The following is a 25,315-nucleotide window of genomic DNA, read 5'->3' on the forward strand; positions in this document are numbered from 1 at the left end:
GCCGCTACCCCCACGGCCCAGCGTGCCTCCCATAACCCCCTTCACCCATTCAACCCATTTATCGTACGCGAGATGCACTATTTTTCTTCGCCTCGTCCGTTGTCGCTTCGTCACACGGTGTTCATTCATCACATCATGTCGGACGGAGTATTCATGACGGCTGTCCATGTTTTCGCATCGGCCTTTATGCTCTTCTTAGACGGTGGGTATTGTCCCACGTCTATATGGCAGAGCATAGGTACCTACATAAAATGTAAGCAAACACAAGGAGTAAAGGTATCTCGACCGCCTACCTTGAGGACAGGTGCCTTCCGACAGGATTTGCACGTGATTCACAAAACGAGCGACCCTGCATGCAATGTCACACGAAGCAAGCAACGAAGCGCTCCCTTAGTTCGCAACGACTTCCTAAATCGGATCTTTTGTACTCTGTCATGCTTCAATCTCGCATATGCCACTTAGTCGTCGTCGCAGTATGCGGTGTATGAAACAATGAACCAAGCGCAGGAGGTGGTGATCATCTCGGAATGTGGAGGGGAGAACGCGAAGAATAACCTTTCAGCATTGATATTTATGCCAACGACTCACAGACACAAAAAAACGGGGGGCCATTGTTGTGGATTTAACGTTGAGCACATACACCACCCACCCACCCACTCACACGCACGCACGCACACACTCACGCACACACGCACGCATGCGCGCGAGTCGCAGCGCACAAAACGTCCATCAACGCCTCCGTAACCGCCACGTCCAAGCCACGAAGGGAGGTCAAGAACGTCAAACCTAGATACATAAGCGAGAAGCGAGAGGGAAGAGGCGAGATGAGCATTTCGCACACCACAGGTGTACCCTTACATAACATGGCGATCCACGAAAACCAAACGCGACTCGCCACCCCTACCCAGAAACGTCATTACGCCAATCCGGCCTGCGGCAGAAAGTGCCGAAAGCACGAGGACCAACGTCTTCGTCCTCGGTACTCGGAGTGGTATCAGCGCTCCCTTGCTGAATCGAAGATAAGGACAACGGTGGTGATAATGTGAGATGGCGGTGATATAGTTTATTGATTCATCGTCATCATACAACAAACCACCTGCCACACTATCCAGCTTCTCAACGTTCACCATCCCTGCTAAGCGAAGTCAGCCTACATACGTGGCTCACCAACGGGACGGGACACAAAAGGTTAAACGTAAAAGAAGGGGATGAAAGAAGCAAGTAAGCAAGCAAGGGAGGTGGGGAAGGGGAGGTGTAGCGAACAGCGAAAAGGCAAATAAAACATGGGATTCCTGCACTTTCCCAATACTATCAAAGACGGGAATTTAGAGATTGGCGTTCGTTGGGAACAAGGGGTTTCAGGGATCAGGATCAGGATTTGGAGAAGCAGCTGCAGGATGAGACGAGATCGGGTTGGTGATGCACGGCAAAGGGCGAGGCGACGGCTGGTTTGCGTGGCGTACCCAGGTGGTGGCGTTTATTTGACTAGACATTCTAGTGACATGGCAATTTTAAACTTTGAGCTTTTCTTTCAGGCTAATGCTAATCATTGTTGTTCTATGCCATGGAAAAGCCGGGGAAAGAGGAGCAGGCTGGAGGGCTAGCGTGAGGGGTCCGAAAGCGGGGTGTGGACGGTCACGCTCGGTGGATGGCGAAAACAAACGGAAGAGGGGGGGGGGGGGGGGGGGGGGCTCAGAATCTTACTGTTGGTAGGTGGTGGTGTGGTGTTTACTCTGGAGTATGGTACCATGTCCCATGTGATTACGAGAAAGGGAAAAAAGACGAGATCTCGTCACCCGATCATGTGATCCGCCTTATCGGGAAGTTGGATTTTCCCGCCCGAACCGAATACAAGATACTGGATATACAACACGGCGTGCGGCGCAAGATGCATACATGAATCTATACTTCCATGCATCATCACCACTCGACTTCCCCTTGGTCTGTGTACCATACTCCCCTCCTCATATGTATGTGCATATGTGTGTGTGTGTGTGACACCACGGGATTCAGTACCGCACCTCTCTCCGTTGAAAGCGAAAGTACAAGCTGTAACTTCAGTCGGAGGTGAGAGAATAGGATGAGAAGCAAGGACCACAAAAGCGGGTAACCGACAAGCTCCTGCATGATTGCCAGGGCGAATAAAAGCAAACCTGCAGCTTGGGTCCGCAAGGTGCGAGACCAAGATGAGCATCGTGCAACGATCTGTGTGATATGTGTATGGGTAAACATGAAGGGTGTCTCGAGCCAACACCAACACCGAGACGAGAGAAACGCAGGGGCCGGATCGATCCTCAGTCTGGCCCTGGCAGCTTCATCTTTCGGCCTTGTAGTCCAGCCACTCACAGCAAAGAGTTGAAGCCTCGCACTTTACCTACTTCGTGATGCTCTCTCCGAACTGTCGAGGGGCGAGGGAGCGTTGGGATCCGCTGGTTCGGCGCGCGCTACCTATTCCTACACCGGTATATCGTGAATGGGTGGTACCAATGGACCCTTATACTTTAGTCGCCCATCCTACAATTGCTATATCGGTGTCGGTAAATCAAACTTTGCCTTCCGTCGCAGAACGTGCTGTTTGGGGAAAGCCCCTTGCATAATGCAAGCGCGGGAGCATCTACGTGTATAATCGCTTGCGAGGTTCCTATATCATGATGGGATCTTCTCTTGGATTCGGGTCCTACTACCGCATTTTGATTAAATCCACGTCTTGTGTGGTATGCGCGGACATCCGTCTGACGAGGATCCTATGAGCGCATCTCCTTTGTGGCACAGTCGCTGAAATGGTATGGCGGATGATGGCGATGATGGGTTTCACAGCCGATTTGGAGGTGTGCACGGGATGGATGAATGTGTTTGGAGAGTGGGTACTGCCCTCGGGCCTAAGCTTTCTTTATCTCCGCAGCCGTCTGGCTGGCCGTTTATATGGAGCATTGGCTGGCTAGAAGGTACGACCCGACCAATTACGTCCTGCACATCGAAATGAGGTAATTGCAGCATTGTCGCTGTTCGTATGCTGTCTCACACGCTCACGATATCGGGTGCACGTGCTTTCAAGTCCAATTGCCCACATGCTCGAGTGTGGAGTATCTGCCAACTTGCGAAGAAATGCTTCGCTGCCGCCACTTCCGATTCGCTGCGTATCCCCGTTAATGACATGTATTTCTCGACCCTGCTTGGCTTGTTGGCGGCGAATATTGCCTTTATCAGTCGCAAGCGAGGCACCGCGCTTGCAGGCGACGTACTGCGGTGCAATCTTGGGAGCTATACCGAGCGTCACATATAGACAATATATCGTGATGACAACGAAGAAGGATCCTTCCGTGCCTGATCCACTTTACGAGAATGACCGCCGTTCGGCCCAATGCAACCGTGACCCGTCTCTTGCCTGTTCCGACCTGGCTGCATAGTAGGCCCTGTCTTTTGACAGCTGTCATTGCCACGGTTGTGATGAGAAGCGTAGTCTTGCAGACGCGGCTTGTCCTGTGATCACGGCGGGGGGTTCAATTCCAGATCCCTCAATTCGCTCCACTACTGACTGTGAGGGGGCGGTTTTCGCTGCGCCACGAGTCAGCGCCTACGCGCGCAGGAGGCAACGGGGGAAATTCGCCGGCACGCCTGAACGGCAGTTTCTTACGTGAGGTGAGGTGCGCACAAGACATCCCAGTGATCCCGCAACGGATGGCGAGTCAGACTTAATGTGAGTTTGCGCGCGAAGCGAAAGAACTGGAGTGTTTGGTTCTGGCCCGTGGTGGCTGGTGCGCCAATCAAACAATGGGATGGGTCGAGCTTCAGGGAGAGCCCGCGACTCAACTCCAAGGGGGCTTGTGCTCTGTTGGTCTGCAGCGCCAGTCGGGGCTACTCCACCCAAGGCTACGCTCTTGCGGCTAGCGTTTCGCTGGGACTGACGGAACTGGGAGGACGGTTACGATTACTGTCTGTGCATTCCCGCGGTCGATGATGTATCGCCAAGCTGGGGAAGCGGAAATGGATATGAATGGCATCTGTATGCTGCTACTGTATCAGGAAGGAATGGATCGCGTGGGTACAATGTAGCGTCTAGAGCGTCCAGGTTCATGCATAGAAGATTGACTTGTGCAGAAAACTTGCTAAGAACTGGAGCCGTAATTCTGGGTCGACTCCCGATGGCTACGTGGCTTCAGTTGCGACTCTGCATCGTCGGGCGGACAGTTTCCACGCGGCGTTAATGGTAAAGTTTTGCTGTTCAAACAGCCCCTTGCACATTCTATGACGTAGGCGTGCGGCCGTCTTGATGCCGTATAGTGCCGAAGTATACCCAGCGGCACTTGAGCATTGCCTTCGGCAGTGCAGCCAGGATGCAAGACCGGGTACAGCAGGTTTGCATTCACGTCGCGGGCCGATTGTATACCCACATTCTCAAACAACCGTCCAGGCGTTGTGACTCGATGAGCGCGCCCGCGGCCTCGCGTCCCCAGCCAACGACGCAAACCGTTAGCACCCACCGAGAGAGTTTTGCCTGCGCTAGAGCCCAGATCTGCAATCGACACCCAGCGTTTCCCGAAGGCGCTGTGTGCTCCGAGCGATCGACGCCGACTATTTATACAAGAACGTTGCAAGGGCAGTGCGAGGTCTATGAACCCGGTGATTCGGATGTGTTGCGGGTGCATTTCGTTCAGTTTGGTGATTCTAAGCGACCGATTGGGTTTGCATGGTTGTATCGTGAGGCTAAGAAGAAAAGATCAGCGGGCAGTCGCGTGAGATGCGTGGCGAAGCCCATCAGAACGGTATCGAAACGGTGATGATTGGCGAGGCTGATGACGCTGCTTAATGAGGTCATTGTCTATTGCTAGATCTGTGGGTGTCGAACTCTAGCTTCTCATTTGTTTCTCCCAACCAGGGACACCATGCTTACTTTACTGCACAACGAAAGACGCACCAGCTGCTCACCCTCAAGGTGTGCACAATAATCGCCCATGTAGTATTCCTGCTTCCGACAATGCTACGCTGTGTACATGGCTGCGTTCCAGCCACATCTCAGGTCCACGATGATCCAGCTCAAAAATCGATATTCGAGCGCATACCGGACTCGGGCAAACTCGAGCGGCGCCGAAAGACTCCGCTGTACCGGAATGGGGAAGTTGAGCGACGAATTATGATTAGCCGCGATAGCGAGTTCAACAGCGTTGGCGATTCGGGAAGCCCCGCTCGGCAGCCGTCAGCCGTGTCACTCTATACCGTTTTCGCCGACAGCAATGTAAGGGTGTAGCTAGTCATGCAGGTAATTCGGATAGCGTAACTTGTAACAAGTTCCCTCACCTATGATTCGTTGATTCGCCAAGTATGAGGCGTTGAATGATGTCGACACGGTAGAGCTTTGCCAGTTGTGAATGTGCCAGCCGTTGTACAGTTGAGGAACGAGACTATATCAACAAAACCCGCATCCGAGTGCAAGGCTGAGGGAGAGATCGATCGCGGTACCGGAACTCTGTTTCAGCGGATCCATATTGGTTGATACTTTGGGTTTCGTACCGAACCGCTTTGACGCTCTCCGCTTGGGCGGGGCTCGTGCATCCATGTCGAGGTACGGAATGCTGGGCCCCTAACGAGTGAATAAGGTTTGTGAGTTTCGCGCTTTGGTGATAGGGTCGTTAGTGGAGACCCGACTCGTGCAGTAGTCCAACAGTTGTGAAGAGATCAGATTGGGTATAGGAGCAACATCGTCGAGTAGTAGCTGGTGTGATAGGTACATGCTGCCGACGCCGCACATAGGGCGCCGGCGGAGGAGGTGCGAAACGTAGATGCGAAGACGTCCCATGTACACGGTGTGATACATGGCTTTATGACGCGCAGAAAATATGAGCAGCAACATGACAAATCCCGCTCATCATGGAGCGCTGTAGTGGCATGGCAGCCATAACGCCAGAGGGAGTGGCTCTCTCGAAAACAATAACGCCAATTCTTTTCCTTTCCACCTCTTTCAGGCGGTGAATTCTTACAGTACCAAAATACCAAGGATAGCACCTAAGTCAAAAGCGAGAAGAGGACCGGATGTGGGTATAGCGGAGGCTCTTCTTTTGCTGTCATGGAACACCAACCCCAATGCAAATGCGAACGTGAATCGAATGAGAACTTTCGTGTGCTGAAGCGTAATCGTGAAGGAGATGGCATAGACATTACGACCTATGCTGGAGCGGTCGGGCGAACAGGCGGTGTCGAGTTGGAAGGAGGGTCGAATGTTACTACTTTCCGATACTTGGAGGCCTCGTGAGGTATCTCGGACTTTCGCTTGGCGGAAACGGGATAGGCTGGAGCATTAGGTGGCGAAGGGTCTTCTATGCTTCTGCTCCGTGACTTGTGCGGAGCTTCCGTGTCGGACGGACTGGTTACGGCTGCTGGACACATTTGATGTTGGCGTACCCAATGTGCGTAGGCTTCATCGGCATACTTGGTGTGGTTCTCCAGTCGTTTGATGTAGTCCTGGGTCAGTCTTGTCTGTTCGTGTATATTCTGTGCTGGTGAACTCAGACGAAACTGGTTCTCTCCGGGTAAGGGCCGCTTCCAGCGGACACCGCAGTTCTTGCATCGCTCCACTTGGGGCGTATTTTGCTGCTGAAGCTGGGCTGGATCCTCAGGAGGAGGGGGCGCAGAGCTAATAGCCAAGATGGCCTGTTCCACAGAGGGTGCGATGGTGTGCTCAGGCGATGGCTGTTCTTCGGGAGTCTCCACTGGCACAGGGGCTGCCGGAAGGGGGTCTGGCCGGGGTCTCTGGTTTGGCGGCATGTTTTCCGAGGTGTAGACGGTGTTGAATCTTACGTTGTAGCGTTGATGTCGCCCGCCACCGTTTGTTTGATCTAATGTTGGAGAAGGCAGTGGTCTCCTGGATGCAGAATCTGGGTTGGCGTCTCGAGCCTGCTCTGGCGACCTGGACGATTCGGCGAAAGCGTGGGGGCCTGAGGATAATGGTGGGGAGGGTGCACCGTTTGGATGACGGGTTCCTGCCTCTACGGGTGCCTGATTTGAGCGGTTATCGCTCGCTGGAGAGTGTGGCGAGGAAGGCACAGCTGGATGTGAGATGGGACGGGACGTGTTAGACTGACGACCATTACCCGCAGCAGGGTGGAAGTAAGAAAAGGCCAGCACAGAGGAGGGGAGAGTGGGTTCGGCTTCTTTGGAGATTTCAAAGCGATGGGAGATGGCCGAGTCTTGGCGGACGCTGGCGGATGGATGTGGTGGTGGCTGCGAAGATGCAGAGGAAGAGACAGGCGGACTATAGGCAGCAGGTGGAGCCTGGGGCAGTGAGAGAGAAAATGGTTGATGTTCGGGGCCCAGGGGTGGAATTCTGGTGTTGGTGGGGCTGGCCAGCAAGTCAGCACGCTTGCGGCAGGCTCTGTCACGGCTGGGTACTTACCTGACGTGCGGGCTCGCGTGATTGACTGCGGTGAAGGCGCTGGAATGTGAGTTTGGATGCGCAAAGTCGAGCGCAGCGAGCGTGGACGGCGACGTCTGCTGCGAGACAGGACGATCTTGGGGCGTCGGCGGCGGCGGCACGTTGTCACGCGGGCGGTGCAGGCCTGAGTCGGACGACGAGGTCAGCTCAGCAAAGCTGGGGAGGGTGCGCTGGGGAAAGTGGTTGGGGTCGGGCTGCGGGTGCCTGCGTGGATGCCAGTCGCTTCCCATCATGGCATGAGGTCGCTGGTATTTGAATCTGGCGGTCTGGCGACGCGGTGAAGAAGTTGTGCGTGAGGAAGAAGGGCAGGGTCGCACAAGGAGTAGGGTCTCACGGGTAGAGTGGAAAGGGTCTAGCGATGCAGCAGCTCGAGTGCAGTGCTGGGCCCGCACTGGAAGAAGCGGCTGGCGGCCCTAGTTGAGGGGCTTGCGACATGGGCAGGGCATGTCACTGGTTTGCGCAGGCTGCGGGGGAAGGCGCTGCTGCTGCACTGTGAAAGAGAGCTTTGGGGCCCACTTGAGATGGCATGCAGCGGGGACCTGATGCCGTCGACGAACCCATGCCCCCATGTCGCCCACCCACCGCCACCCATGGTGCGCCCACTGCCACCCTGCCGCCCTGCCACCCTGTCACCCTGCCACCCTGGTCGGGCCATGGGCCTCGCACGGCGGGACGCCAGACGCGGAAGCGTGCGAAGCGCTAAGGGGCTCGGGGCTGCCGGCTGGAGATCCGCCTGTGGCATGCCAATCTTGCCAGACTCGAGCCTGCCGCCCGCCCCCGAGCGCACGACATGGACGAGGACGACCACCAGCACTGTGCGCTCGTCTGCTGCCACTGGCCGCTGACTGGCTGTGGGAGACGGCGCCGTGTCCTGAGGATCCTGTCTTCTGTTCTGTATGTGCTGCCCGGCCCTGTGCGCCCACTGCGGCTAGCTGCTTACCCAGCCCGGCCCCACGTGACCGTCCCATGCTCGTCCTCCAATCTGCCTCTCTGCCAGGGTGTCCCTTTGCTTCTTTGGACGACTGCGGCTGCAGCCGAATGAACGCAACTGTGGGCTTCCCGTCTCGGGCACCGACGTGCCGCGACAACGACGTGCTGCAACGGGAAATGCGACACTGCAAACATGGCTCTGCAAACGACGCTGGAAACGCGCACAATGGCCAACGGTGTCGCTTACCACCTCCGACCTGATGACTGTGCCGCCCTCAGCCGCCCACTGCCCGTCGCCCCTCCAAACCACTCCCGCCAAGTGCCTCACCACACGAGTGGCAGCACCTCACCACGCCCGCCCATATCAGAACGTCCTCCTCGACGTCCCAAAACCGTTAGTCGCGAGCTCTCATCTCGCCATTTGTTGTTTCGGCTAGCACTCAACGGTGCTTGTGGCGCCAGGCGGCAAGCTACAGCTGCACCCTCCTGACGCATCCAACGGCCATGTTAGTGCCCTGCAACTCACCTCTCGCCCCATTGCCTTCACCGATGCGACATGGGCGACTCTCCATTACCGGACCGAATAGAAATCCTCCCGCGCGCGCTTTTCCAAACAAGTGCCTGTCTTGGTATCTCGACCCTCCTCTGATTGGCTCGTGACCCGCCCCTGCTTCCTGCTTGACCGATGACTATACATTCGAGGGACCTCGTCTACGAGAACGTCACAACGCGGACAATTTCAACCAGACACTAAACGGTGTGCAAGAGCTGGAATAAAGTTAAGCTGCTGTACATCGCTTTGTGCGCCGAAATGACCTGATCAGTTATCATCAGACTTGCCTGTCGTCGTGACCTTCGGGTAGCTGCATGGCGATCCTACAGTCCTATCGGCCTGCCACGCCGCAAAGGAAGATCCCTCTGCTCCCAGTATCAAAATAACTCTTCATGTGGGGGGCGTATTTGCCCGCTACTATACTATCATGTCTGGGCAACTCAAACAACATGCGTCCCCTAAACCTGCAAGCGATAATGCAAGTCTTTCACGGCTCTAGCCAAATTGACTGCGCAGCGCATTTGACAATGCGCACATGAAGTCGCCGCCTACTTTCTCGAGCACCAAGAGCCCTACAGGATGCCGCAAAATCACCAGCGGGTCGAGTTCCTGACTCTGTCATCTTCCTGATCAGCTTTCCCGCAAGTTTCACGAGTGTTTCCTATCGGGGTACAAAGTCATTATCCCGAGGTGTTACACCGCAAGCCAAGGCACTCATCATTAGCCCAAGCTTAGGCCCTCGACAATCACCTCGCCACTATCCGATTGCTCCATCTGCAGATCGATGAATTGATGCCTTCCTTGCATTCATCCTCTGCTTGCATAGCAGCACGTCTTTTCACGGTCAGATCCACCTGGCGGACTTAATCATCCGGCCCAACTAGCCATGGTCATCACGGACGCCCGTATAGGACACGTATGTTGCTCGTATGGGCACGTTGTAGCTAGCGAGTCCATCAATGCGGTTGAGCCATGTGAGTGCTAAGCCCTGGGTTTACATTCGCACATCCCTGTCACCGGGAGTTGTTCCCCGCCTCGCCTACATCACCAAAATGACGCTAATCATCGCAAAGACCGACCACGGACTTTGAAGAGACGTTGCGCCAATCAAGCTCAGACACCGCATGGTGAATGTTTGGCTCACACCTGCAGTACAGACCCACCCTCTAGCAAACTTCCTCATGTCTGTGTGGCGAGCTTGGCCGTCAATCATTCGCTTAGGCATGTATGTGTGCCTGCACGACATCGCAGCATCGAACCTTGAGATGCACGACGCCCTCGTCCAGACTAGCTTGAAGCAATCCGTGCGAGAGAAAGCTGGAAGCCCAGACCTATTACTTGTGGGTGAGCAACTGTCCCTGCTGTGCAAACCCTTCTGCTGCGACTGACTCAGGCATCGCATGCTCAGCACCGTGATAAGGCTGAGATTGCGCAATCATCAGGTTCGCCATCATGTTCAGATCACGCCTGTTCGTGCCTGGCGATGCCTCGCATGCGTTATCTGGCAGACAGAGCAGCTAGCCTCATCCTCACGACTATCCATACCTCATTTGCCAGTCAGCATATCTACAGTGGATTGCTAACGCGTGCATGTACGCGAACAGCACCATGCTCATCCACAAGGAGTGCGATTGGCCTGTAGTACTTCCCAAATTCCAGCGTCCTGGGCCCCAGCCAAGTGACTGTCGACTAGTCGCTGCAGCCTTGGACTGCAAACAGCTGAAAGACTGTCACTCTATCCACCATCGGCCCTTCTTTTGGGGGGGACGCCCCTTTCGCTGTTCCTTTTCAAGTGACGACCCTTATGCCTCGGCTCGTTGCCGGGTGAGAAGGACGTTGGAAGCATGATCACGCTGTGCCGCTTACGCGAGTATGCTGACCTCCAAGGATGATCCACGCCCTACACCCCCCGCGTAAGAAATTTTTGGCACTCACACCGATGTCTCACAGCGTGCAACACCATCAGAACAAACGCCTCGCCACGAAGACCTCGTCAACCCTTTCTTAACGGCGACTGCTTCACCCGGAGCATTGACCAAGCGTTTCATGGCAATTATCCTGAACTGTGGGGCACCAGCCGGGCCGCATCCGTACCTTAAACCAACATCTAAACTTCATGCGAGAGGCGATGTTGCGCATCGTTCCTAGCACTGGGCAGTGTCGTGGCAAATATGAAGGGGAAGATGATTCGTGGTCGGGTGGGCTGACTCGAACTTTGCCGCAGGAAGCCGACGTTCCAGATGATGGATGCACACCTAGCAGTGTGGTAGTACGATCCACGAATTATTGTACGGACGATGAGCGTCCGAATGAGGCAGTTGTTGTAAAAATGAACTCGCTGATGGAGAGAACTAACACCGTTCAGTATATGTATTTTGCTTTTCCACTGACTGGAGCCGGCGTGCACAGCCGTTCGTCCCAAAGGAGTCAAGGCACGGGTAGCTACAGTGCTTCTTCATGCACGACATTCTGATCGGTAGGAAGAAAAGCAAGCGCACCTTTTGTGCCGCCATCCGACAGCCTCTTCCTCAGAGAACAATGGCGCAATTGAACCCTTTTCTTTGAGAAATGAGGAGGCTGATAACGCCATATGATTCCAGAAGAAGTAATAAACTTTGTGCAGGCCATTGCACTACACCACCATAAGGCAAATTTAACCGACCCCTAGAGCGAGAATGCCGTGTGTCGAGATGTGCCTGCGACTACCACAAAACCATTTCTCTCTATACTCAATACTGCGCAAGATGAGCGTTTACAGCCAAGTTTTGCCGGGAAGACCTTGTTTACACGACATACAATCTATCCACCTGACCTCCCTTTGATGCGGCCACCTCATTTAAGGGAAAAAACCGAATGCCCTGGAGCCTACGTTGACGTTGGGTCACCTAATTTGCATGTTTCCATCTTGATTTAGGCTGTGGACCTGTTCAGTCTTTCCCTTGTACGAGGTAATGCGGCGCATCTCATCTTCCAAGTGCTGGATTCGCTTTCGCATCCAATCCATTTCGCCGCGATTCGCATCGACCTCCTGCTCGTGCAGCTGTTTCAGAAATAGACAGTCTTGGTTTCGGCTCTCTGCAACCGACAGCAGATGGTGGAACTCTTGTTGCATGGCCCTAGTGTCACAATTTATGGCGGCTGTCAGGAAGCACCTATGTATGTCGTCCTGTGACATGCTGGTGGCTGGCGCGATGACGCTTGTGGATGATGGCTGCGAGGGAGTAGTCTGTTGAGGCGTAGTGGCGTGCCTGCGGAGAGCGACTTGGTAACAGCGCATCAGTGGGTCGTTCGGATCGTAAGACGGGAAGTGATTGGCCATTGATTGTATTTGATGGGTGATTCTCGGCCCTGTTTGGCTGGGGCAGTTGTTGTTGAGGCTGTGTGGTTTAGCAGCCATGTCGCGATGAGGCTAGTAGGAGTGAGATTTGATGTAGGATGGAGGGAGTGAAATCAACCATCTGATGCGCAGCAGTAGCACAGTGTACCCTTGGCAATCACGATCGCTCACTTTGCTCTTTGCAACTCATACCTTCATCAGTAATAGTTCGACTCATTTCACAGCTGCTTTCTTATCAGAATATCAGCGATGATCCCTATATGTGCCTATCTGAATTCGCCACCACCATCTGTTTCTATCGCAATCTCATTCTTTCAGGGTCTCCAGTATCTCTCGACGAGAAGCGCAGCAAGCTGACATGCTGACCGCGAGCACAGTGGCAACTTGGTATCTTCGAGGGCCCGTCCACCATCGCCCAAGCTCACTACCGCCAGCACAATCACCACAACAGGGTAAATCGCAATCCAGGCTTCTACTCCCATCGCATTCCCTCCTACCCCAACGCGAACCTTCATTCCTACAGTCTTCTCCTCCTCCCTACGCATCGCGCACGAATACGGACACATGGCTTGTGTCTCATACAATAACAAGTTGGGTTGAAACACCCCAAAAATATGTACACACATCATCGTAGCGATGAGTACTCACGGCAGATTGAGCGCTCGGTGCTCTGTTGAGCATGAGTCATCGGTCAGATACACCGCCTCGTCCTCGCTTCAGAATCTCGTAGCTGTCACTCGGAAAAGGCTTGATGGCTTTCCGGACTGTGCATACACATGCTCAGCGCGGTCGTAGTCCGAGGATTACCTTTATGAGCCTCGACGTTATGGATCGGTCTACTGCTTTAAGATCTGTTGGGAGTGATGTGGAATACTGGTCTTTGGTGTTGCTGTGTAGTGACTCGTGGGCGTTGGTCAGTATTCTTTCATCATGGATAAGATCGAGATAAATGTAGGAGATGATCGTGGTGACGACTTCGAGGCACGACGGAGTGGTGGCTATGGTTCGTGTAGAGGTCTTGTCTGTTCGAATAGCGGCGTGATGAATGACGGGCATGAAGATAAGTATTGAGAGCCACTTCTTAAGGTAATCTTGTCAATCTCAGTATGTAGGTCTGTAGGTCTGGTCGTCGGCGAAGAGAGTCAAGATCGTTATTGATGAGGAGTTTCGGTACTTGGGTAGTGTCCACTTGGAATAGGTCTCGTATAGTATTTGTCCTGGTACGGCCTCGTCTGTGTTTGGCTTGCCAAATTCTCGCTTATTCTATGACTCTATGCTCTCCTATCGTTCTTGCTACTCTTTAAAGACTTCACTGTATTTTCCCGATGCTTCCATTGGTGTCTCTGAGACTGCAATTTTACGGCCTGGAAATCTCGTGTTAGCGAATGAAATCAAACGTGATGGTAAGTCCGTCAGGATGTTACCCCGGTCAATACATATCCACATGTTCAGATTTTTCCTGCGAACCATGGTAGAGAGGCAACCGAAGCCAACATTTACAACGAACACGTAATTCAGCACATGTAAATTCCAACCTTCAGCTATTACCATCTCACGCCGCAATATCCCTATTCTGTTACTTACAACTACGTCCACCTAGATGTCCGAACCCTCTTTCCGATTTCTGGACCTTCCACCAGAGTTGCGATATATGGTCTACGAAGAGCTTGACATGAAGACGAAGCATTACACTCTCGACAGTGCCGATACGCCTGACCAATCTTCCACCATCACGCTCGTCTCCAAAAAGTTACCCGTCCAGATACTAGCGACATCCATGTTGATCAATACCGAAGCCATGAAAGTTTTCAGGCCCAGAATGCGGCAACTGAAGGCGCAACCGATGCGCTTCCTAATTAAAGCGAAACATACGAATCCTTTGCTGGACTTTGGATGTCGGCTCTCGCGCTGTCTCCGATACCGTTATCAGCCCGAGAACACACCAGTATTAAGCAAGGCAGCTGAAGCTTTCGTCGACCGCTGTGTTAAATCCCGCCGTCTATCGAGCAGTCGCCCCCATGTTGAGATAATGGTGGCGGATAAGGATGCGCCAAGCGCCAGACAGCTCAGGAACATGTTGTGCTACAGCCATTACATCGCAATGCGAAGCCACTTGGAAGTCACTCTGCTACGCAAGGAGCCGGTAACCGGAATACATGATACCAATTGGCAAGCAACGCAGAATTTTGAGCTTGCGATGATGTCGATCAACAAGAGAGTGCATCTGCATCTCGTAGATGAGCCAGATGCTGAGCGATGGAGGAGGGATTGGGAAGAGACGACAAGTGCGTCAGAGGCATGAGAAGCACAGAAGCCTGTGTTTTACCAAAGCTGGACTTCATTAAGATCTCTTGTTCGAACATGAAAGGGAATTGCGAGAGAATCTAGGAAGCCTTCTTCGTGGTTGCAATCAAAGATTTGACAGAGGGCATAGCCGGTACGCTGGGATGTCGACATCTGGCTGGGAACAGTAGTCGTACGTGAACATATTCACAGGGCGTTTGGAGCGATGAATGTAGCCCATGGGTACATCTGGTTGTATGCCATTAATAGGATAATGCGACGCTGGGAGAAGCCCTAGGTTGCGATAGGGTGTGATGCAGTGTTCTTGTGGTTGAGCGGAAGTCATCCGACAAGCTCGTGTTCAAGACATGCATGCTCGTATGCGGTGCGATGTTGTTGCAGCTACGTTGTGGTTACTTGCAGCAATCCTGCAGGGACTCTTTGTCTTTCCGAGCTCAAATGACGCCGTCGCGTGTCCACTCCCGCCCTCGATCTTGCAACATCATCTATTGTTCTCTGCTTCCCCAGTCGTTTGCCATGACCTTGGTATGCTGTCTAGAGGTAGCAGGGCCGATTTGGAGCTGTCGCCTGACTTACCTCGCATGGCTGGTTTAGGTTTGACAGGTCGCGCTCCCACCCAACCGAGGTCACGCGCATCGATCATGATGCTAGTCAGGCACACCGTCCGAGCTTCGTTTCCCCGGACGTGCTTAAGATGAATGACGCCGTCGGTGTTTGACCGCGCCGGGCAATGCCACGACATCCCTCGAGGGCATACACGAGAGGAACTACCTGATCTCGTCCTGTTTCATTACTCAAGCTATGACGAAAGCTCGCTACGACTTTAAGACGCGCCCGGTCGCGCACCCGGACGCTATTGTCGCAGGCGACAAGTACCGCTTTACCATCCTCACAGATGGCTTGCTCCGCTTTGAGTGGGCTGAGGATGGGCGATTCGAAGACCGCGCGAGCACCTTTGCGATCAACCGCAAACTAGCTGTGCCCGACTTCTATGTCTGGGACCGCGGCCACGGCATCGAGATTGTAACGAAGCGCTTCCACGTTGTGTACGACAAGAAGAAGTTTAGCGCCGATGGCTTCAAGATCCACCTCAAGGGCGACGTGACGGGCACATGGACATACGGACAGCAAGTCTCCAATTTGGGCGGAACAACTCGCACACTAGACGGTGTGAACGGCAGGACCAACCTAGGTCCTGGTGTGCTGTCGAGAGAGGGCATGGCTCCTTTGGATGACACAAAGTCCATGCTCTTCGAAGACAACGGGTGGATTGCTGGACGCAGGGGTGGCGACAGGACCGATCAGTACATCTTCATGTATGGTCGCGACTACCGGGAAGCCATGCGTGCATACTACGCTGTCTCAGGAAGCCAGCCTCTCCTTCCACGATATGCCATGGGCAACTGGTGGAGTCGATACCACGCATACGATGAGAAGGAATATCTCGATTTGCACGATCATTTCGACCGCGACGACGTACCTATGAACGTGGCGGTTGTGGATATGGACTGGCATCTGGTATGGGATCTGCCTGGTGGTGTCAATGGCTGGACCGGATACACATGGAACAAGAAACTGTTCCCTGATCCAGACGCTTTCATGAAGAAGCTACATGATCGTGGCATGAAGCTGACGCTGAACCTCCATCCAGCGGACGGATTCAGGCCTCACGAAGAGCAATACGCTGAAGTCGCCAAATACCTTGGTATCGACCCGCAGTCTAAACAGACGATTCCTTTCGACTGCACGGACAAGAAATTCATGGACGCATACTTCGACATCGTACACCACGAGCATGAAGAGCGAGGCGTAGACTTTTGGTGGGTGGACTGGCAGCAAGGCAACACATCCAAGATTCCTGGAGTAGACCCTCTCTGGGTGCTCAACCACTTCCACTTCCTCGATAGTGGCCGTGGGTCCCAGCGTCCCTTGATTCTTTCTCGATTCGGCGGTCCAGGAGCACAGCGCTACCAGATCGGCTTTTCTGGCGATGCTATCATCACCTGGGATAGCTTGCACTTTCAGCCTGAGTTCACAGCTACTGCATCGAACATCGGATATGGATGGTGGAGTAACGACATTGGTGGTCACACGCACGGCTACAAGAACGACGAGCTCTACACTCGCTGGGTACAACTTGGCTGCTGGTCGCCCATCCTGCGTCTACACTCCGACAACAATCCTTTTAACACGCGCGAGCCCTGGCGGTTCAACGAAGAGGCGTGCACTATTGTCGAAGACACACTGCGTTTCCGCCACCGTCTCATCCCATACTTGTACACGATGAATGCGAGAAGCGCCTCTGATGACGAACCACTCGTTCAACCAATGTACTGGGACTACCCAGAGTCTGACGGAGCGTACAACGTACCTAATCAATTCCGCTTCGGCTCAGAAATGATCGTTGCACCTATCACCCAGCCCCGCGACGGGACTACGCATCTCGGCGCAGAGAAGCTCTGGCTCCCAGAAGGCCGCTACGTCGACATCTTCACTGGCATCGTATACAACCGTGCTGGCGAGCTCACCGTCCACCGCCCTCTAAACTTCGTCCCCGTCTTCGCAAAAGAAGGATCTATAATCCCACTCGACGCAGCCTACCGTCCCAAATCCGGATCCCCGAACCCAGAGGGTCTTGAGATCTTGCTAGCTGTAGGCGCAGACGGTTCCTTCACTCTGATCGAAGACGACGGTACTGGCCACCTCGTCGACGACGGCGGTTTCTCAATCATCTCGGACGAAGGCCACGAGGAATCCGCCGACGACACCGTGCGCTTCGCACACACACCCATCACGTACAAGCAATCCACCGGCGTCATCAAGATCGGTCCTACAACACCCGAAAACCCCGCCATTCCCAAGAACCGGTCTTGGAAGATCCGCCTCCTGGCTCATACGCTTAAGAAGGGCGCTGAGATCCGATGTGTCACTACCTCCCCCAGCACGAAGAAACATGCAAAGACTCTTTCACACAAGATCACTCAGGAAAGCAACGGTACGCTCATCACGCTCGATGCAGTGCCGACTTCACATACCATCCACATTGAGTTGCTCTCTTCTTCATCTCATTCTGCGGGTTCTTCCTCGTCGGGACCGCAACTCGATGTTATCGACCCGAACCCCAAGCTTTGGGATATCATCGATAAAGCATGGGTCGAGCTGGATAAGAAATGGGATTACTGGAACTGTGTTAATAACGGGGAGCCGGTGCTAAACAAAGTGAGGGCGCTACAGGGGAGGGGAATGAACCAGGCGTTGTTGGATGCGATGCTGGAGTTGTTGCTTGCGGATGAGAGGTATGCTGGGGAGGAGAAGGATGGGTGGTGAGATGGTAGTTGGGTAGTATAGATTTAACGTGCATAGTGGTGCCTCTACACCATACATAATTAAAGTTGCGGTCTGCAGCAGATTCACTGCAGGCCGCAACTTTGATTATACCAGCATGTATGGTGTAGAGGAACGACGTGAATGTCTCCTCTTTACGCGGAATATGATTCTATACACATATTTGTACATAGCCTTCGGAATCCCTGACTCTTCCACGCACCATCATTCAAACCGCACTGCTTCTTATGGCCTCATCTCAACCTTCCCCTTGTGTCCCTTCATAGCCTCCTTAAACCCATCCCTCTGCAAAATCTCCGCCACCTTATCCATAACCTTACCCTCCCTCCTCCTACTATAGTCATCCTCTGGCATCTCGTACCCAGCCCTCGTCGCATCCTCCAAACTCTCGTACTCCCAGATATTCGCCTTCATACCCACTCCATGGTACTGATGTTTCTGCAAAAACGCCAACCAAGCCTTCACCACATCCGGGTGCCCGTCTTGAATCTGTATCAGCCGCCGCATGGTGATGCGCTCGAAGTTCTCTTGGGATTTCTTGAAGATGAAGTTGGAGCGCGGGACTGTCCAGCGCTCGGTTATGCGGGGGAGGGGGATGGGGCCGCGTGCGCAGAGACCCATGTAGTAGGCTGCGCGGACGGCGAAATCGGCGAAGAGGAGCAGGTTGCGGACATTGTAGGTGCGTAGTTGGAGGTCGCAAGTGGGCACGCCGTGTTCGGGGGTGCGGCGCAGGGGCCGGAGGTGCACGGCGCGGACGTTGATGGGTGTGCGGAGGGCTTCGAGGGCTTCGGCAGTTTTGGCGTCAAGGGGGGGCTGGTCGGTGGGGAGGGTGATGTTGTGTTCCCTGTGGACTTTGTTAGATTGCGAGCTGGAAATTGAAGGCTGGAAAGGGAGACTTACTTTGCCAGTTTGATAGGTTCTAGGCCAGCGCGTTTGTACACTTTGAGTAGACCCAAGTGGTCAGGTGTGTTTTGTAATTCTTTCCACCTCTGCGCTGCCTCTTCGCGTGTCTTGGGCTCCCATTGTTCTTGACGCTGGTTGACTTTCTGTTGACTTGCGTATAGACTAACGTGTTGTCAGCAACTTCTTCTGTTGTTCTTGTCTATTCGGCATATCGTACGTCCTGTATTCCTCCCGACTGATACCAAGATCCTCTAATCGCTGGTCGAGTGGCATAGTACTGTTCTCCAGCTCCAGCTTCAACCGATCCATAAGCTTGGCATCTCTGGCATCTCTCGAGTCCCTCTCATTGCTCTCCTCTGATCTTGAGCTCTTGGCCCGCGAGAAAGTCTGTGTGTGTGGTTGGGGGGCGTGGGTAATCTGTACAGCGCATTAGCAATTGACGACCCTCCACAAGCAGTGCAATTGGAACATGAATACCTTTGCCCTCTTCGCCGGCCCCAAGAAGGAGCGCATACATCGTGGCGCGGCCATACTTGATATCGTCGCACCTGCCCACGTCCAACATCGAACTTCTTCCAGACAGCCGATGGCGCTAATCACGATTCCGTCTAGTGTCTTGGCGACATCGGAATTGGCCGCGCCTTCCCTCTGCACCCTAGTCGTGCCCTCTCAAATTGTCACATGTACAAGACAACTTATTTCTCTTGATACAAAACCGAACCTCTGCGATTCCTCGTTCTTCAACTGTTCCTGAAGAAGCACCAACTAACCAAAATGGAAACAGTTTCAGATATGGCTGCGGCACCGAACGCCTACGCCCGCGCTATGGAAACGGCCATGTACGTGCGCCAACAGCTGCCAGAGGCTCTGCAGTACCCCAAAGTAGCCATTGTGTGCGGTTCTGGACTGGGTGGACTGGCCGACACGATCGAGCCGGAGCCAAAAGTCGAATTGGCTTACGGCACGATTCCAAACTTTCCCAAGAGTACTGGTAAGTGCAGATATGGAAGCATCATTTCGCTGCAGATGCGGTCCTTCGGATTGCACAGAATGCGGGGTACTAACATCTTTGTTTAGTTGTGGGACATGCTGGAAAGTTTGTGTTCGGTCAGATTGGGCCTCAGAAGACGCCTGTAGCGCTTCTTGTTGGACGGGCACAGTGAGTCACTAACAGATGAGAGAGGCTTTGTCGCAAGAATCATGGTATTAATGTATGCAGTTTCTATGAAGGACACTCCATGGACCTTGTCACATTCGCTACTCGAGTCTGCAAATTGCTGGGTGTCGAGACTATGATCGGTATGTCAAGAGAGAGCAGATGATCAGAGACGAATGGCTAACCCGTGAATGAAGTCACAAACGCAGCCGGTGGCCTCAACCAGACTTACCGCGTAGGCGACATCGTATGCTTGAACGACGTATGTCAACCCTTTTGGAGACGTCAAGCTCAATCTGACTTTGCTTAGCATCTCAACATGGCTGGCCTGGTGGGTATTCATCCTCTGCGCGGCCCCAATATCGAGGAGTTTGGCACACGGTTCCCACCTTTGTCAGATGCGTACGACCTCGACCTGAGGGTGCGGACGCACAAGGCCTGGGCAAAACTAGGACTGGATAAACAGGAACGACGGCTACACGAGGGTGTATACGCGTTTGTAGCAGGACCAACGTATGTCATTCAAGTCCTTCTCCTCCCCTCTACTTCGCTATGGCATTAGACAAATGCTGACTGTGTGCAAGTTATGAAACTCGTGCAGAATGCCGAATGCTCAGCACGCTAGGAGCTGATGTGGTGGGTATGTCCACTGTACCGGAGATTATCGTTGCCAGACATGCCGGAATGCGTATTCTTGCATTCAGTCTAGTCACCAACGTGGCTGTCCTCGAGGCAGGGGCCCGTGGTAACGATGCGGAGATCCAGACCATGAACAGGACGGAACTGACTGAGCATTTGAGCCAAGGCAAGGCAAACCACAAGGAGGTACTGGAGGCTGGACGGGAGGCAGCCAAGGACATGCAAGCCCTGGTAAAGCAGATCTTGTCCGATCTTCACGGCCAATGATCAAGGGCTGTGGTTACAGCGGGCCAATGTGGCAACTGCCAGCATGTCCTTTCAGATGTGCATCGCAAGCAGGCATACTTCCACAAGAGTGAGGCCTGAATCCAGAATAGAATATACCATCCACGCGGTCCAGAACAAACAAAGTCCCGGTGTAGAATCGTCCTGGCATGTGGCCAGAAGCGACCAAGAAAGTCTCAAGGCTTGACGACCTTGCCTTTATTTCGCTTCGCCTTCATCGCCTTGTAGTGCGCCTTCTTGCCGCTCTGCTTCGACGTCTGGATATCCTCGTACTTGCGCTTGAAACGGCCGCTGTCCTGTTCCTGGGCGACAACCTCCTCCAGCATGGTCTGCTTGCGCTCCTTGTTCTTCAAACGGCTGCTATAGAACTCAGTAGCGCCTTCGATGATGGTGCCGACTTGGGAGAATGCGGGGACATCGCCCTTCTTGTTGTCCTTCTTGTAGTGGCGGTGGGGGTCAAGGACGTTCCTCATCTTGAGTAGCTGGAGATCTCGGCGCAGCTCTGGGGTAAGGTCGGTCTTGGGCATGTTGAACCACTGTGCGCCAGCGGTGGCCTTCTTCTCCTGTGGAAAGCTGTTAGTGTCGTGACTGACAACTTCAAAAGTAGAACTTGAGTGTAGTAATGCCTCAGTGTAACTATGAACTAATGGAGCCTCAGTGGTGCAGGAAGGCAACCAAGACGGCGCCCGAGTCTGCTCAGCTAAAAGTTTGGGATAATTTTCATCACGGGCATGCAGATGCATACAATGTGGCTTAAACGTACCTCTTGCTTCTGCTTCTTGATTTGAAGCGGATCCTCAATCTTCTTGATGCCGTTAGCCAAAGCCTGTTGCTTTTTGTCGACGAGCTTCGAGTGATCTAGGCGCGTGATGTTGCCGTCAGTCTTTTCGTAAGTATCGGCAATATGGCCGGGCTGCAGCTTCGGCAGCCTGAATGGAGCATCCGACTTGCTCGCGGGCTGCGCTGTGGCTGCCTTTGCGCGCATACGGACAGCAGCTTCACTAAGCAGCTCCCGTATTTGCTCATCCGAGAGTTCCTCATCGGTGTCCTCAGCGAGGAGCGGCTGGTGCGTTGGCAACTCCATGTTGGCGTTGTCAGGGAAGAAAGTGTTGGAAAATTTGAGGAACTTTTTGAGAAGCTCCGGCGCGCTAGCCAGTTCGGCCCGTGCGGCAGCGCTAGCCTTTCTGGTTCCGATGCGCTCGCGGCGACACATCGTTCGCAGGCTCCCATACCATACGCATTCCAAGGCAGCTGGACTGAAAGTGATCCACCTCTGCTGACACGCTAGGATTGCCCTGTTCCAAGGTTTTCTTCGTGTCTCTCGTGCACTCGAAAACAGTCCCGATGGTTGGGATCCGCCACGTCAAGCCCGCTGATGAAGCTCCAGAGTCAGCTTCATTCCTGGGCCGTCGCCTTTGGCACATTGTCTTATGACGCGTGCTCGCATATTCTGGCGCGCTCGAGAGAATCGGACGGTGAACAACTCATCGCTGGCATGGCCCTGGTGTCTAAGGGGCCAATGAAAAAGCGTCATCCTGACCAATAGCGCTCACATCCCGCATGCTACTCCAGCTGGGGCGGGATCAGGTTCGTCCCTCTAGCGTGGTGCCTCGATGTGAAGTGTGCTGCCATGGGCCACGATCGGTTCGAGTCTTGCGCCGGATGGAGATTGAATTGTGACAGAGGCGGCAGGAACATTGCGTCGCTACTGTGCTGTCACCTTGTCGGGCCTTGTAGAGAGATGTGGTGCGACGTGCATGATAGATCGCGCATATAAGCATGGCTGAAGCGACGATCGCAGCATCTTCCTCTATGAAGAGACTCTAGCATGAGAAATACTACGTCAGGACATTGAGCGAATCCTGCACCCGCCCTTTACTGCAGCTTGTCTTCGCCTACATTTCTACATAATTCTCCGCGTCGTGAGTAACGTTGGGGCCCTTGCTTAGCTGTGGTTCGTTGACTCGTTAGAAACCCACCAACCAAGCATCAACTCCGCGAATATATTCTCGTACTGGAATTTGATTCGTCGGACCAGAGCATAGGTCAGTTGCGCATTTGGAACAACCTCACGAGCGTTGGTGCCATAGAGAAATAGAGTAATGCTCATCTACCATGGCAGGCCGCACACAGCGACGCCGCTGCGCGCCAAAAGACAGGTACCTGCGCCTTCCCCGCCCACCTCTCCCGACCACTCAGACCGCACCTTCGACGGAATCACGACCTCGCCCTCCTCTCACAACACGCCCTCCGCAAGACCTCGAGCAGCCATTGGGTGTCGCGCGTCCCTTTCTGCACTGTCCCGCGACCTAGGAACAAGTATTGCCATCCAGACACGCCTCGGACTGCCGCAGACCCTGTCCGCCGCGTAACACTTGCGCGACCACGCCCAAGCCATGGACCAAGTCAACCTCCAGGGCCACGGCCAGCAGAAGATGCGACAGCAGCCCCAGCAAGCTGCGCCGCGCAAATACGATGGCCAGCAGGGCAACCCCCTCTATGATCCCACCAACGGTGGCCACTATGGTAAGTGTCCGTCCAAGCTGCGTGCCACGCGACGCGGCTCTGGCTGTCGCATTCAGTATGTTATCCTGTGCTAACACTATACCACAGGCGCATCTGCAGCAGTACGTTATATTTGCGCATCCGCGCCTAATGCCAACTTCCAGCCGCTGATATTTGGTCCAGATTGCCGCACAGAACCACGCGCCCGATCCACAGCTGTTCACCGGTTCGTGGCAGAATGTACGCGCTCGCATCTGTCATAGCCACGATCGCACAAACTGACGCCTACAGGTCAACCAAGGACTCACCGGTAACTACCGCGACATCCTCAATACATACTGGCAGCAGCAGGTCACGAAGCTCGAGACCGACGAACATGACTACAAGCTACACCAGCTCCCGCTCGCCCGCATCAAGAAGGTCATGAAGGCCGACCCAGAGGTCAAGATGATCTCAGCCGAAGCTCCAATCCTCTTCGCCAAGGGTTGCGACATCTTCATCACCGAGCTCACAATGCGCGCATGGATTCATGCCGAGGAGAACAAGCGTCGCACTCTCCAGCGCTCCGACATCGCCTCGGCTTTGTCAAAGTCGGACATGTTCGACTTCCTCATCGACATTGTTCCTCGCGAGGAGGCTCACCCCCACAAGAGGAGTGCAGGCCAGAACGCAGCTGTACAGTCGTCAGCAGCCGTAGTCCCTCCCGGGGCTATGCCCCAGCCGGTACATGCTCAGCATTCCATGCCACCTCCCGACTATGGCCTGCAGGAGCATCTTGGACAGCAGCAGGACTACCAGCAACCGCCCATGTACCCAGGTCCGATGCAAGGCGATCCCCGCGCCTACGCACAGCAGCCCATGTTCGACCCCAGCGTCTACACTCAATACCAGGTGGGCGGTCAGCAGCCGCAAATGTACGCAGTTGGTGGTCAGCGTGGGCCTGATCCGAATGCCGCCGATCCCCAGGGTTACGGTCGCTATGGAGAGGCTGACCCCGACGACGCTGAAGGCGAGAGGGTCGACCCTGAGAATTAGAAACGATCATATACCTATCACATGCTTGAGTTGGAGAACGCCGGCTTTGGGGGATTAATCCCACGTTAACCTAAGGAAAAACTGAACACCCTGGAGCCTACACCGACGTTGGGTCACCCACTTTACACGTTTTCATCTTGATGTAGTCTCCAGACCTGTTCCCTTTTTTTCTTGTATGAGGTGATCCCATCAAGACACAGACGAGGTGATGGAGGCAGGCAAAGCACGATCCCAGGGTTTATGAGGCGTTGAGAGATGGAGTTTTGGGGGATTTCTTGGGTACGGCCGCGGATGCGGATCGGTTAACTTGTGGCAGCCTTATGAGCAGATATCCATTGATAGAGTAACAGCCAGCTTACACTACCACCATGTTTGCCCATGAACACTACAGTGAGGTGTGCTTGGGCCGCTTGAGCGCGGAGGTGGAAACGACATGACGAAGATCAGTCAGGGTCCAAGGTCCACATCGCATCATGTCCTGGAGATCTACACAGAAAGAGATGGTACCGAGACAATCCAGGGGTTTAGGAAGCCTAGTGGGTGGACTGCTGTGGATGATCAGACAACCTTGCCAATTATCCCTCATCACCGACAAGAGTGCCCTAGACACTTCGTCAGCGGCCGAAGTACTAGTTACCGTACGCGGGCTAAAGAACATCTTCTCCAGTCTACGGATCCGTACCTGCGTCACAACTAGTGGGCATCCGACCTGCTCCGACTGCTCATGGCACCGAGGTTCGCTGTACATGCTTGGCTAACACAGCGATAGCATGAGAATGTATCTTTTCTCTAAAGCCCAACATACAAGCCATCCACTTAGTATATGGAACAGCCTGGAGTCCACTACCAAGGCCCTCAACAAGACCTCACGAAACTAACATTGTCACAAAGCTAGCC

At 53.9% G+C, this 25,315-nt stretch overlaps 7 protein-coding genes across 7 annotated transcripts; 4 read left to right on the forward strand and 3 right to left on the reverse strand.

Annotated features, from left to right (window-relative positions):
- Positions 1 to 6,003: 6,003 nt before the first annotated feature.
- On the reverse strand, positions 6,004 to 7,918 carry BKA58DRAFT_206078 (uncharacterized protein). The gene is made up of 2 exons (XM_046165943.1): positions 7,388 to 7,918; positions 6,004 to 7,333 (listed from the first exon to the last, which is right to left on the reverse strand). Exons 1-2 carry the CDS (start codon positions 7,657 to 7,659, stop codon positions 6,160 to 6,162), a joined length of 1,446 nt encoding a protein of 481 aa, XP_046023175.1. The 5' UTR covers positions 7,660 to 7,918; the 3' UTR covers positions 6,004 to 6,159.
- A 5,695-nt stretch (positions 7,919 to 13,613) lies between these two features.
- Positions 13,614 to 14,548, forward strand: BKA58DRAFT_470817 (uncharacterized protein; the record flags this gene model as incomplete). The annotated part of the gene is made up of 2 exons (XM_046175204.1): positions 13,614 to 13,649; positions 13,847 to 14,548. Exons 1-2 carry the CDS (start codon positions 13,632 to 13,634, stop codon positions 14,546 to 14,548), a joined length of 720 nt encoding a protein of 239 aa, XP_046023176.1. The 5' UTR covers positions 13,614 to 13,631.
- Positions 14,549 to 15,247: 699 nt separating this feature from the next.
- On the forward strand, positions 15,248 to 18,104 carry BKA58DRAFT_206133 (alpha-xylosidase). Its single transcript, XM_046165945.1, has one exon. It carries the CDS (start codon positions 15,352 to 15,354, stop codon positions 17,875 to 17,877), a length of 2,526 nt encoding a protein of 841 aa, XP_046023177.1. The 5' UTR covers positions 15,248 to 15,351; the 3' UTR covers positions 17,878 to 18,104.
- A 16-nt stretch (positions 18,105 to 18,120) lies between these two features.
- BKA58DRAFT_403403 (uncharacterized protein) lies at positions 18,121 to 19,329 on the reverse strand (the record flags this gene model as incomplete). Its single annotated transcript, XM_046171787.1, has 4 exons — positions 18,121 to 18,739; positions 18,796 to 18,960; positions 19,016 to 19,215; positions 19,276 to 19,329. The coding sequence occupies 4 exons, from the start codon at positions 19,327 to 19,329 to the stop codon at positions 18,121 to 18,123; spliced, it is 1,038 nt and encodes a 345-aa protein (XP_046023178.1).
- A 261-nt stretch (positions 19,330 to 19,590) lies between these two features.
- BKA58DRAFT_319098 (nucleoside phosphorylase domain-containing protein) lies at positions 19,591 to 20,860 on the forward strand (the record flags this gene model as incomplete). The annotated part of the gene is made up of 6 exons (XM_046167703.1): positions 19,591 to 19,789; positions 19,876 to 19,957; positions 20,018 to 20,097; positions 20,152 to 20,216; positions 20,265 to 20,467; positions 20,539 to 20,860. The coding sequence occupies 6 exons, from the start codon at positions 19,591 to 19,593 to the stop codon at positions 20,858 to 20,860; spliced, it is 951 nt and encodes a 316-aa protein (XP_046023179.1).
- Positions 20,861 to 21,054: 194 nt separating this feature from the next.
- Positions 21,055 to 21,962, reverse strand: BKA58DRAFT_412666 (rRNA-processing protein FCF2; the record flags this gene model as incomplete). Its single annotated transcript, XM_046172366.1, has 2 exons — positions 21,055 to 21,441; positions 21,642 to 21,962. 2 exons carry the CDS (start codon positions 21,960 to 21,962, stop codon positions 21,055 to 21,057), a joined length of 708 nt encoding a protein of 235 aa, XP_046023180.1.
- Positions 21,963 to 22,991: 1,029 nt separating this feature from the next.
- BKA58DRAFT_206196 (nuclear transcription factor Y subunit C-3) lies at positions 22,992 to 24,611 on the forward strand. The gene is made up of 4 exons (XM_046165948.1): positions 22,992 to 23,404; positions 23,492 to 23,505; positions 23,567 to 23,623; positions 23,675 to 24,611. The coding sequence occupies exons 1-4, from the start codon at positions 23,275 to 23,277 to the stop codon at positions 24,416 to 24,418; spliced, it is 945 nt and encodes a 314-aa protein (XP_046023181.1). The 5' UTR covers positions 22,992 to 23,274; the 3' UTR covers positions 24,419 to 24,611.
- The last annotated feature ends 704 nt before the right edge of the window (positions 24,612 to 25,315 follow it).

This window comes from Alternaria rosae, assembly GCF_020736505.1.
Source record: "Alternaria rosae strain MPI-PUGE-AT-0040 chromosome Unknown BKA58scaffold_7, whole genome shotgun sequence".
NCBI classification, from domain to species: domain Eukaryota; kingdom Fungi; phylum Ascomycota; class Dothideomycetes; order Pleosporales; family Pleosporaceae; genus Alternaria; species Alternaria rosae.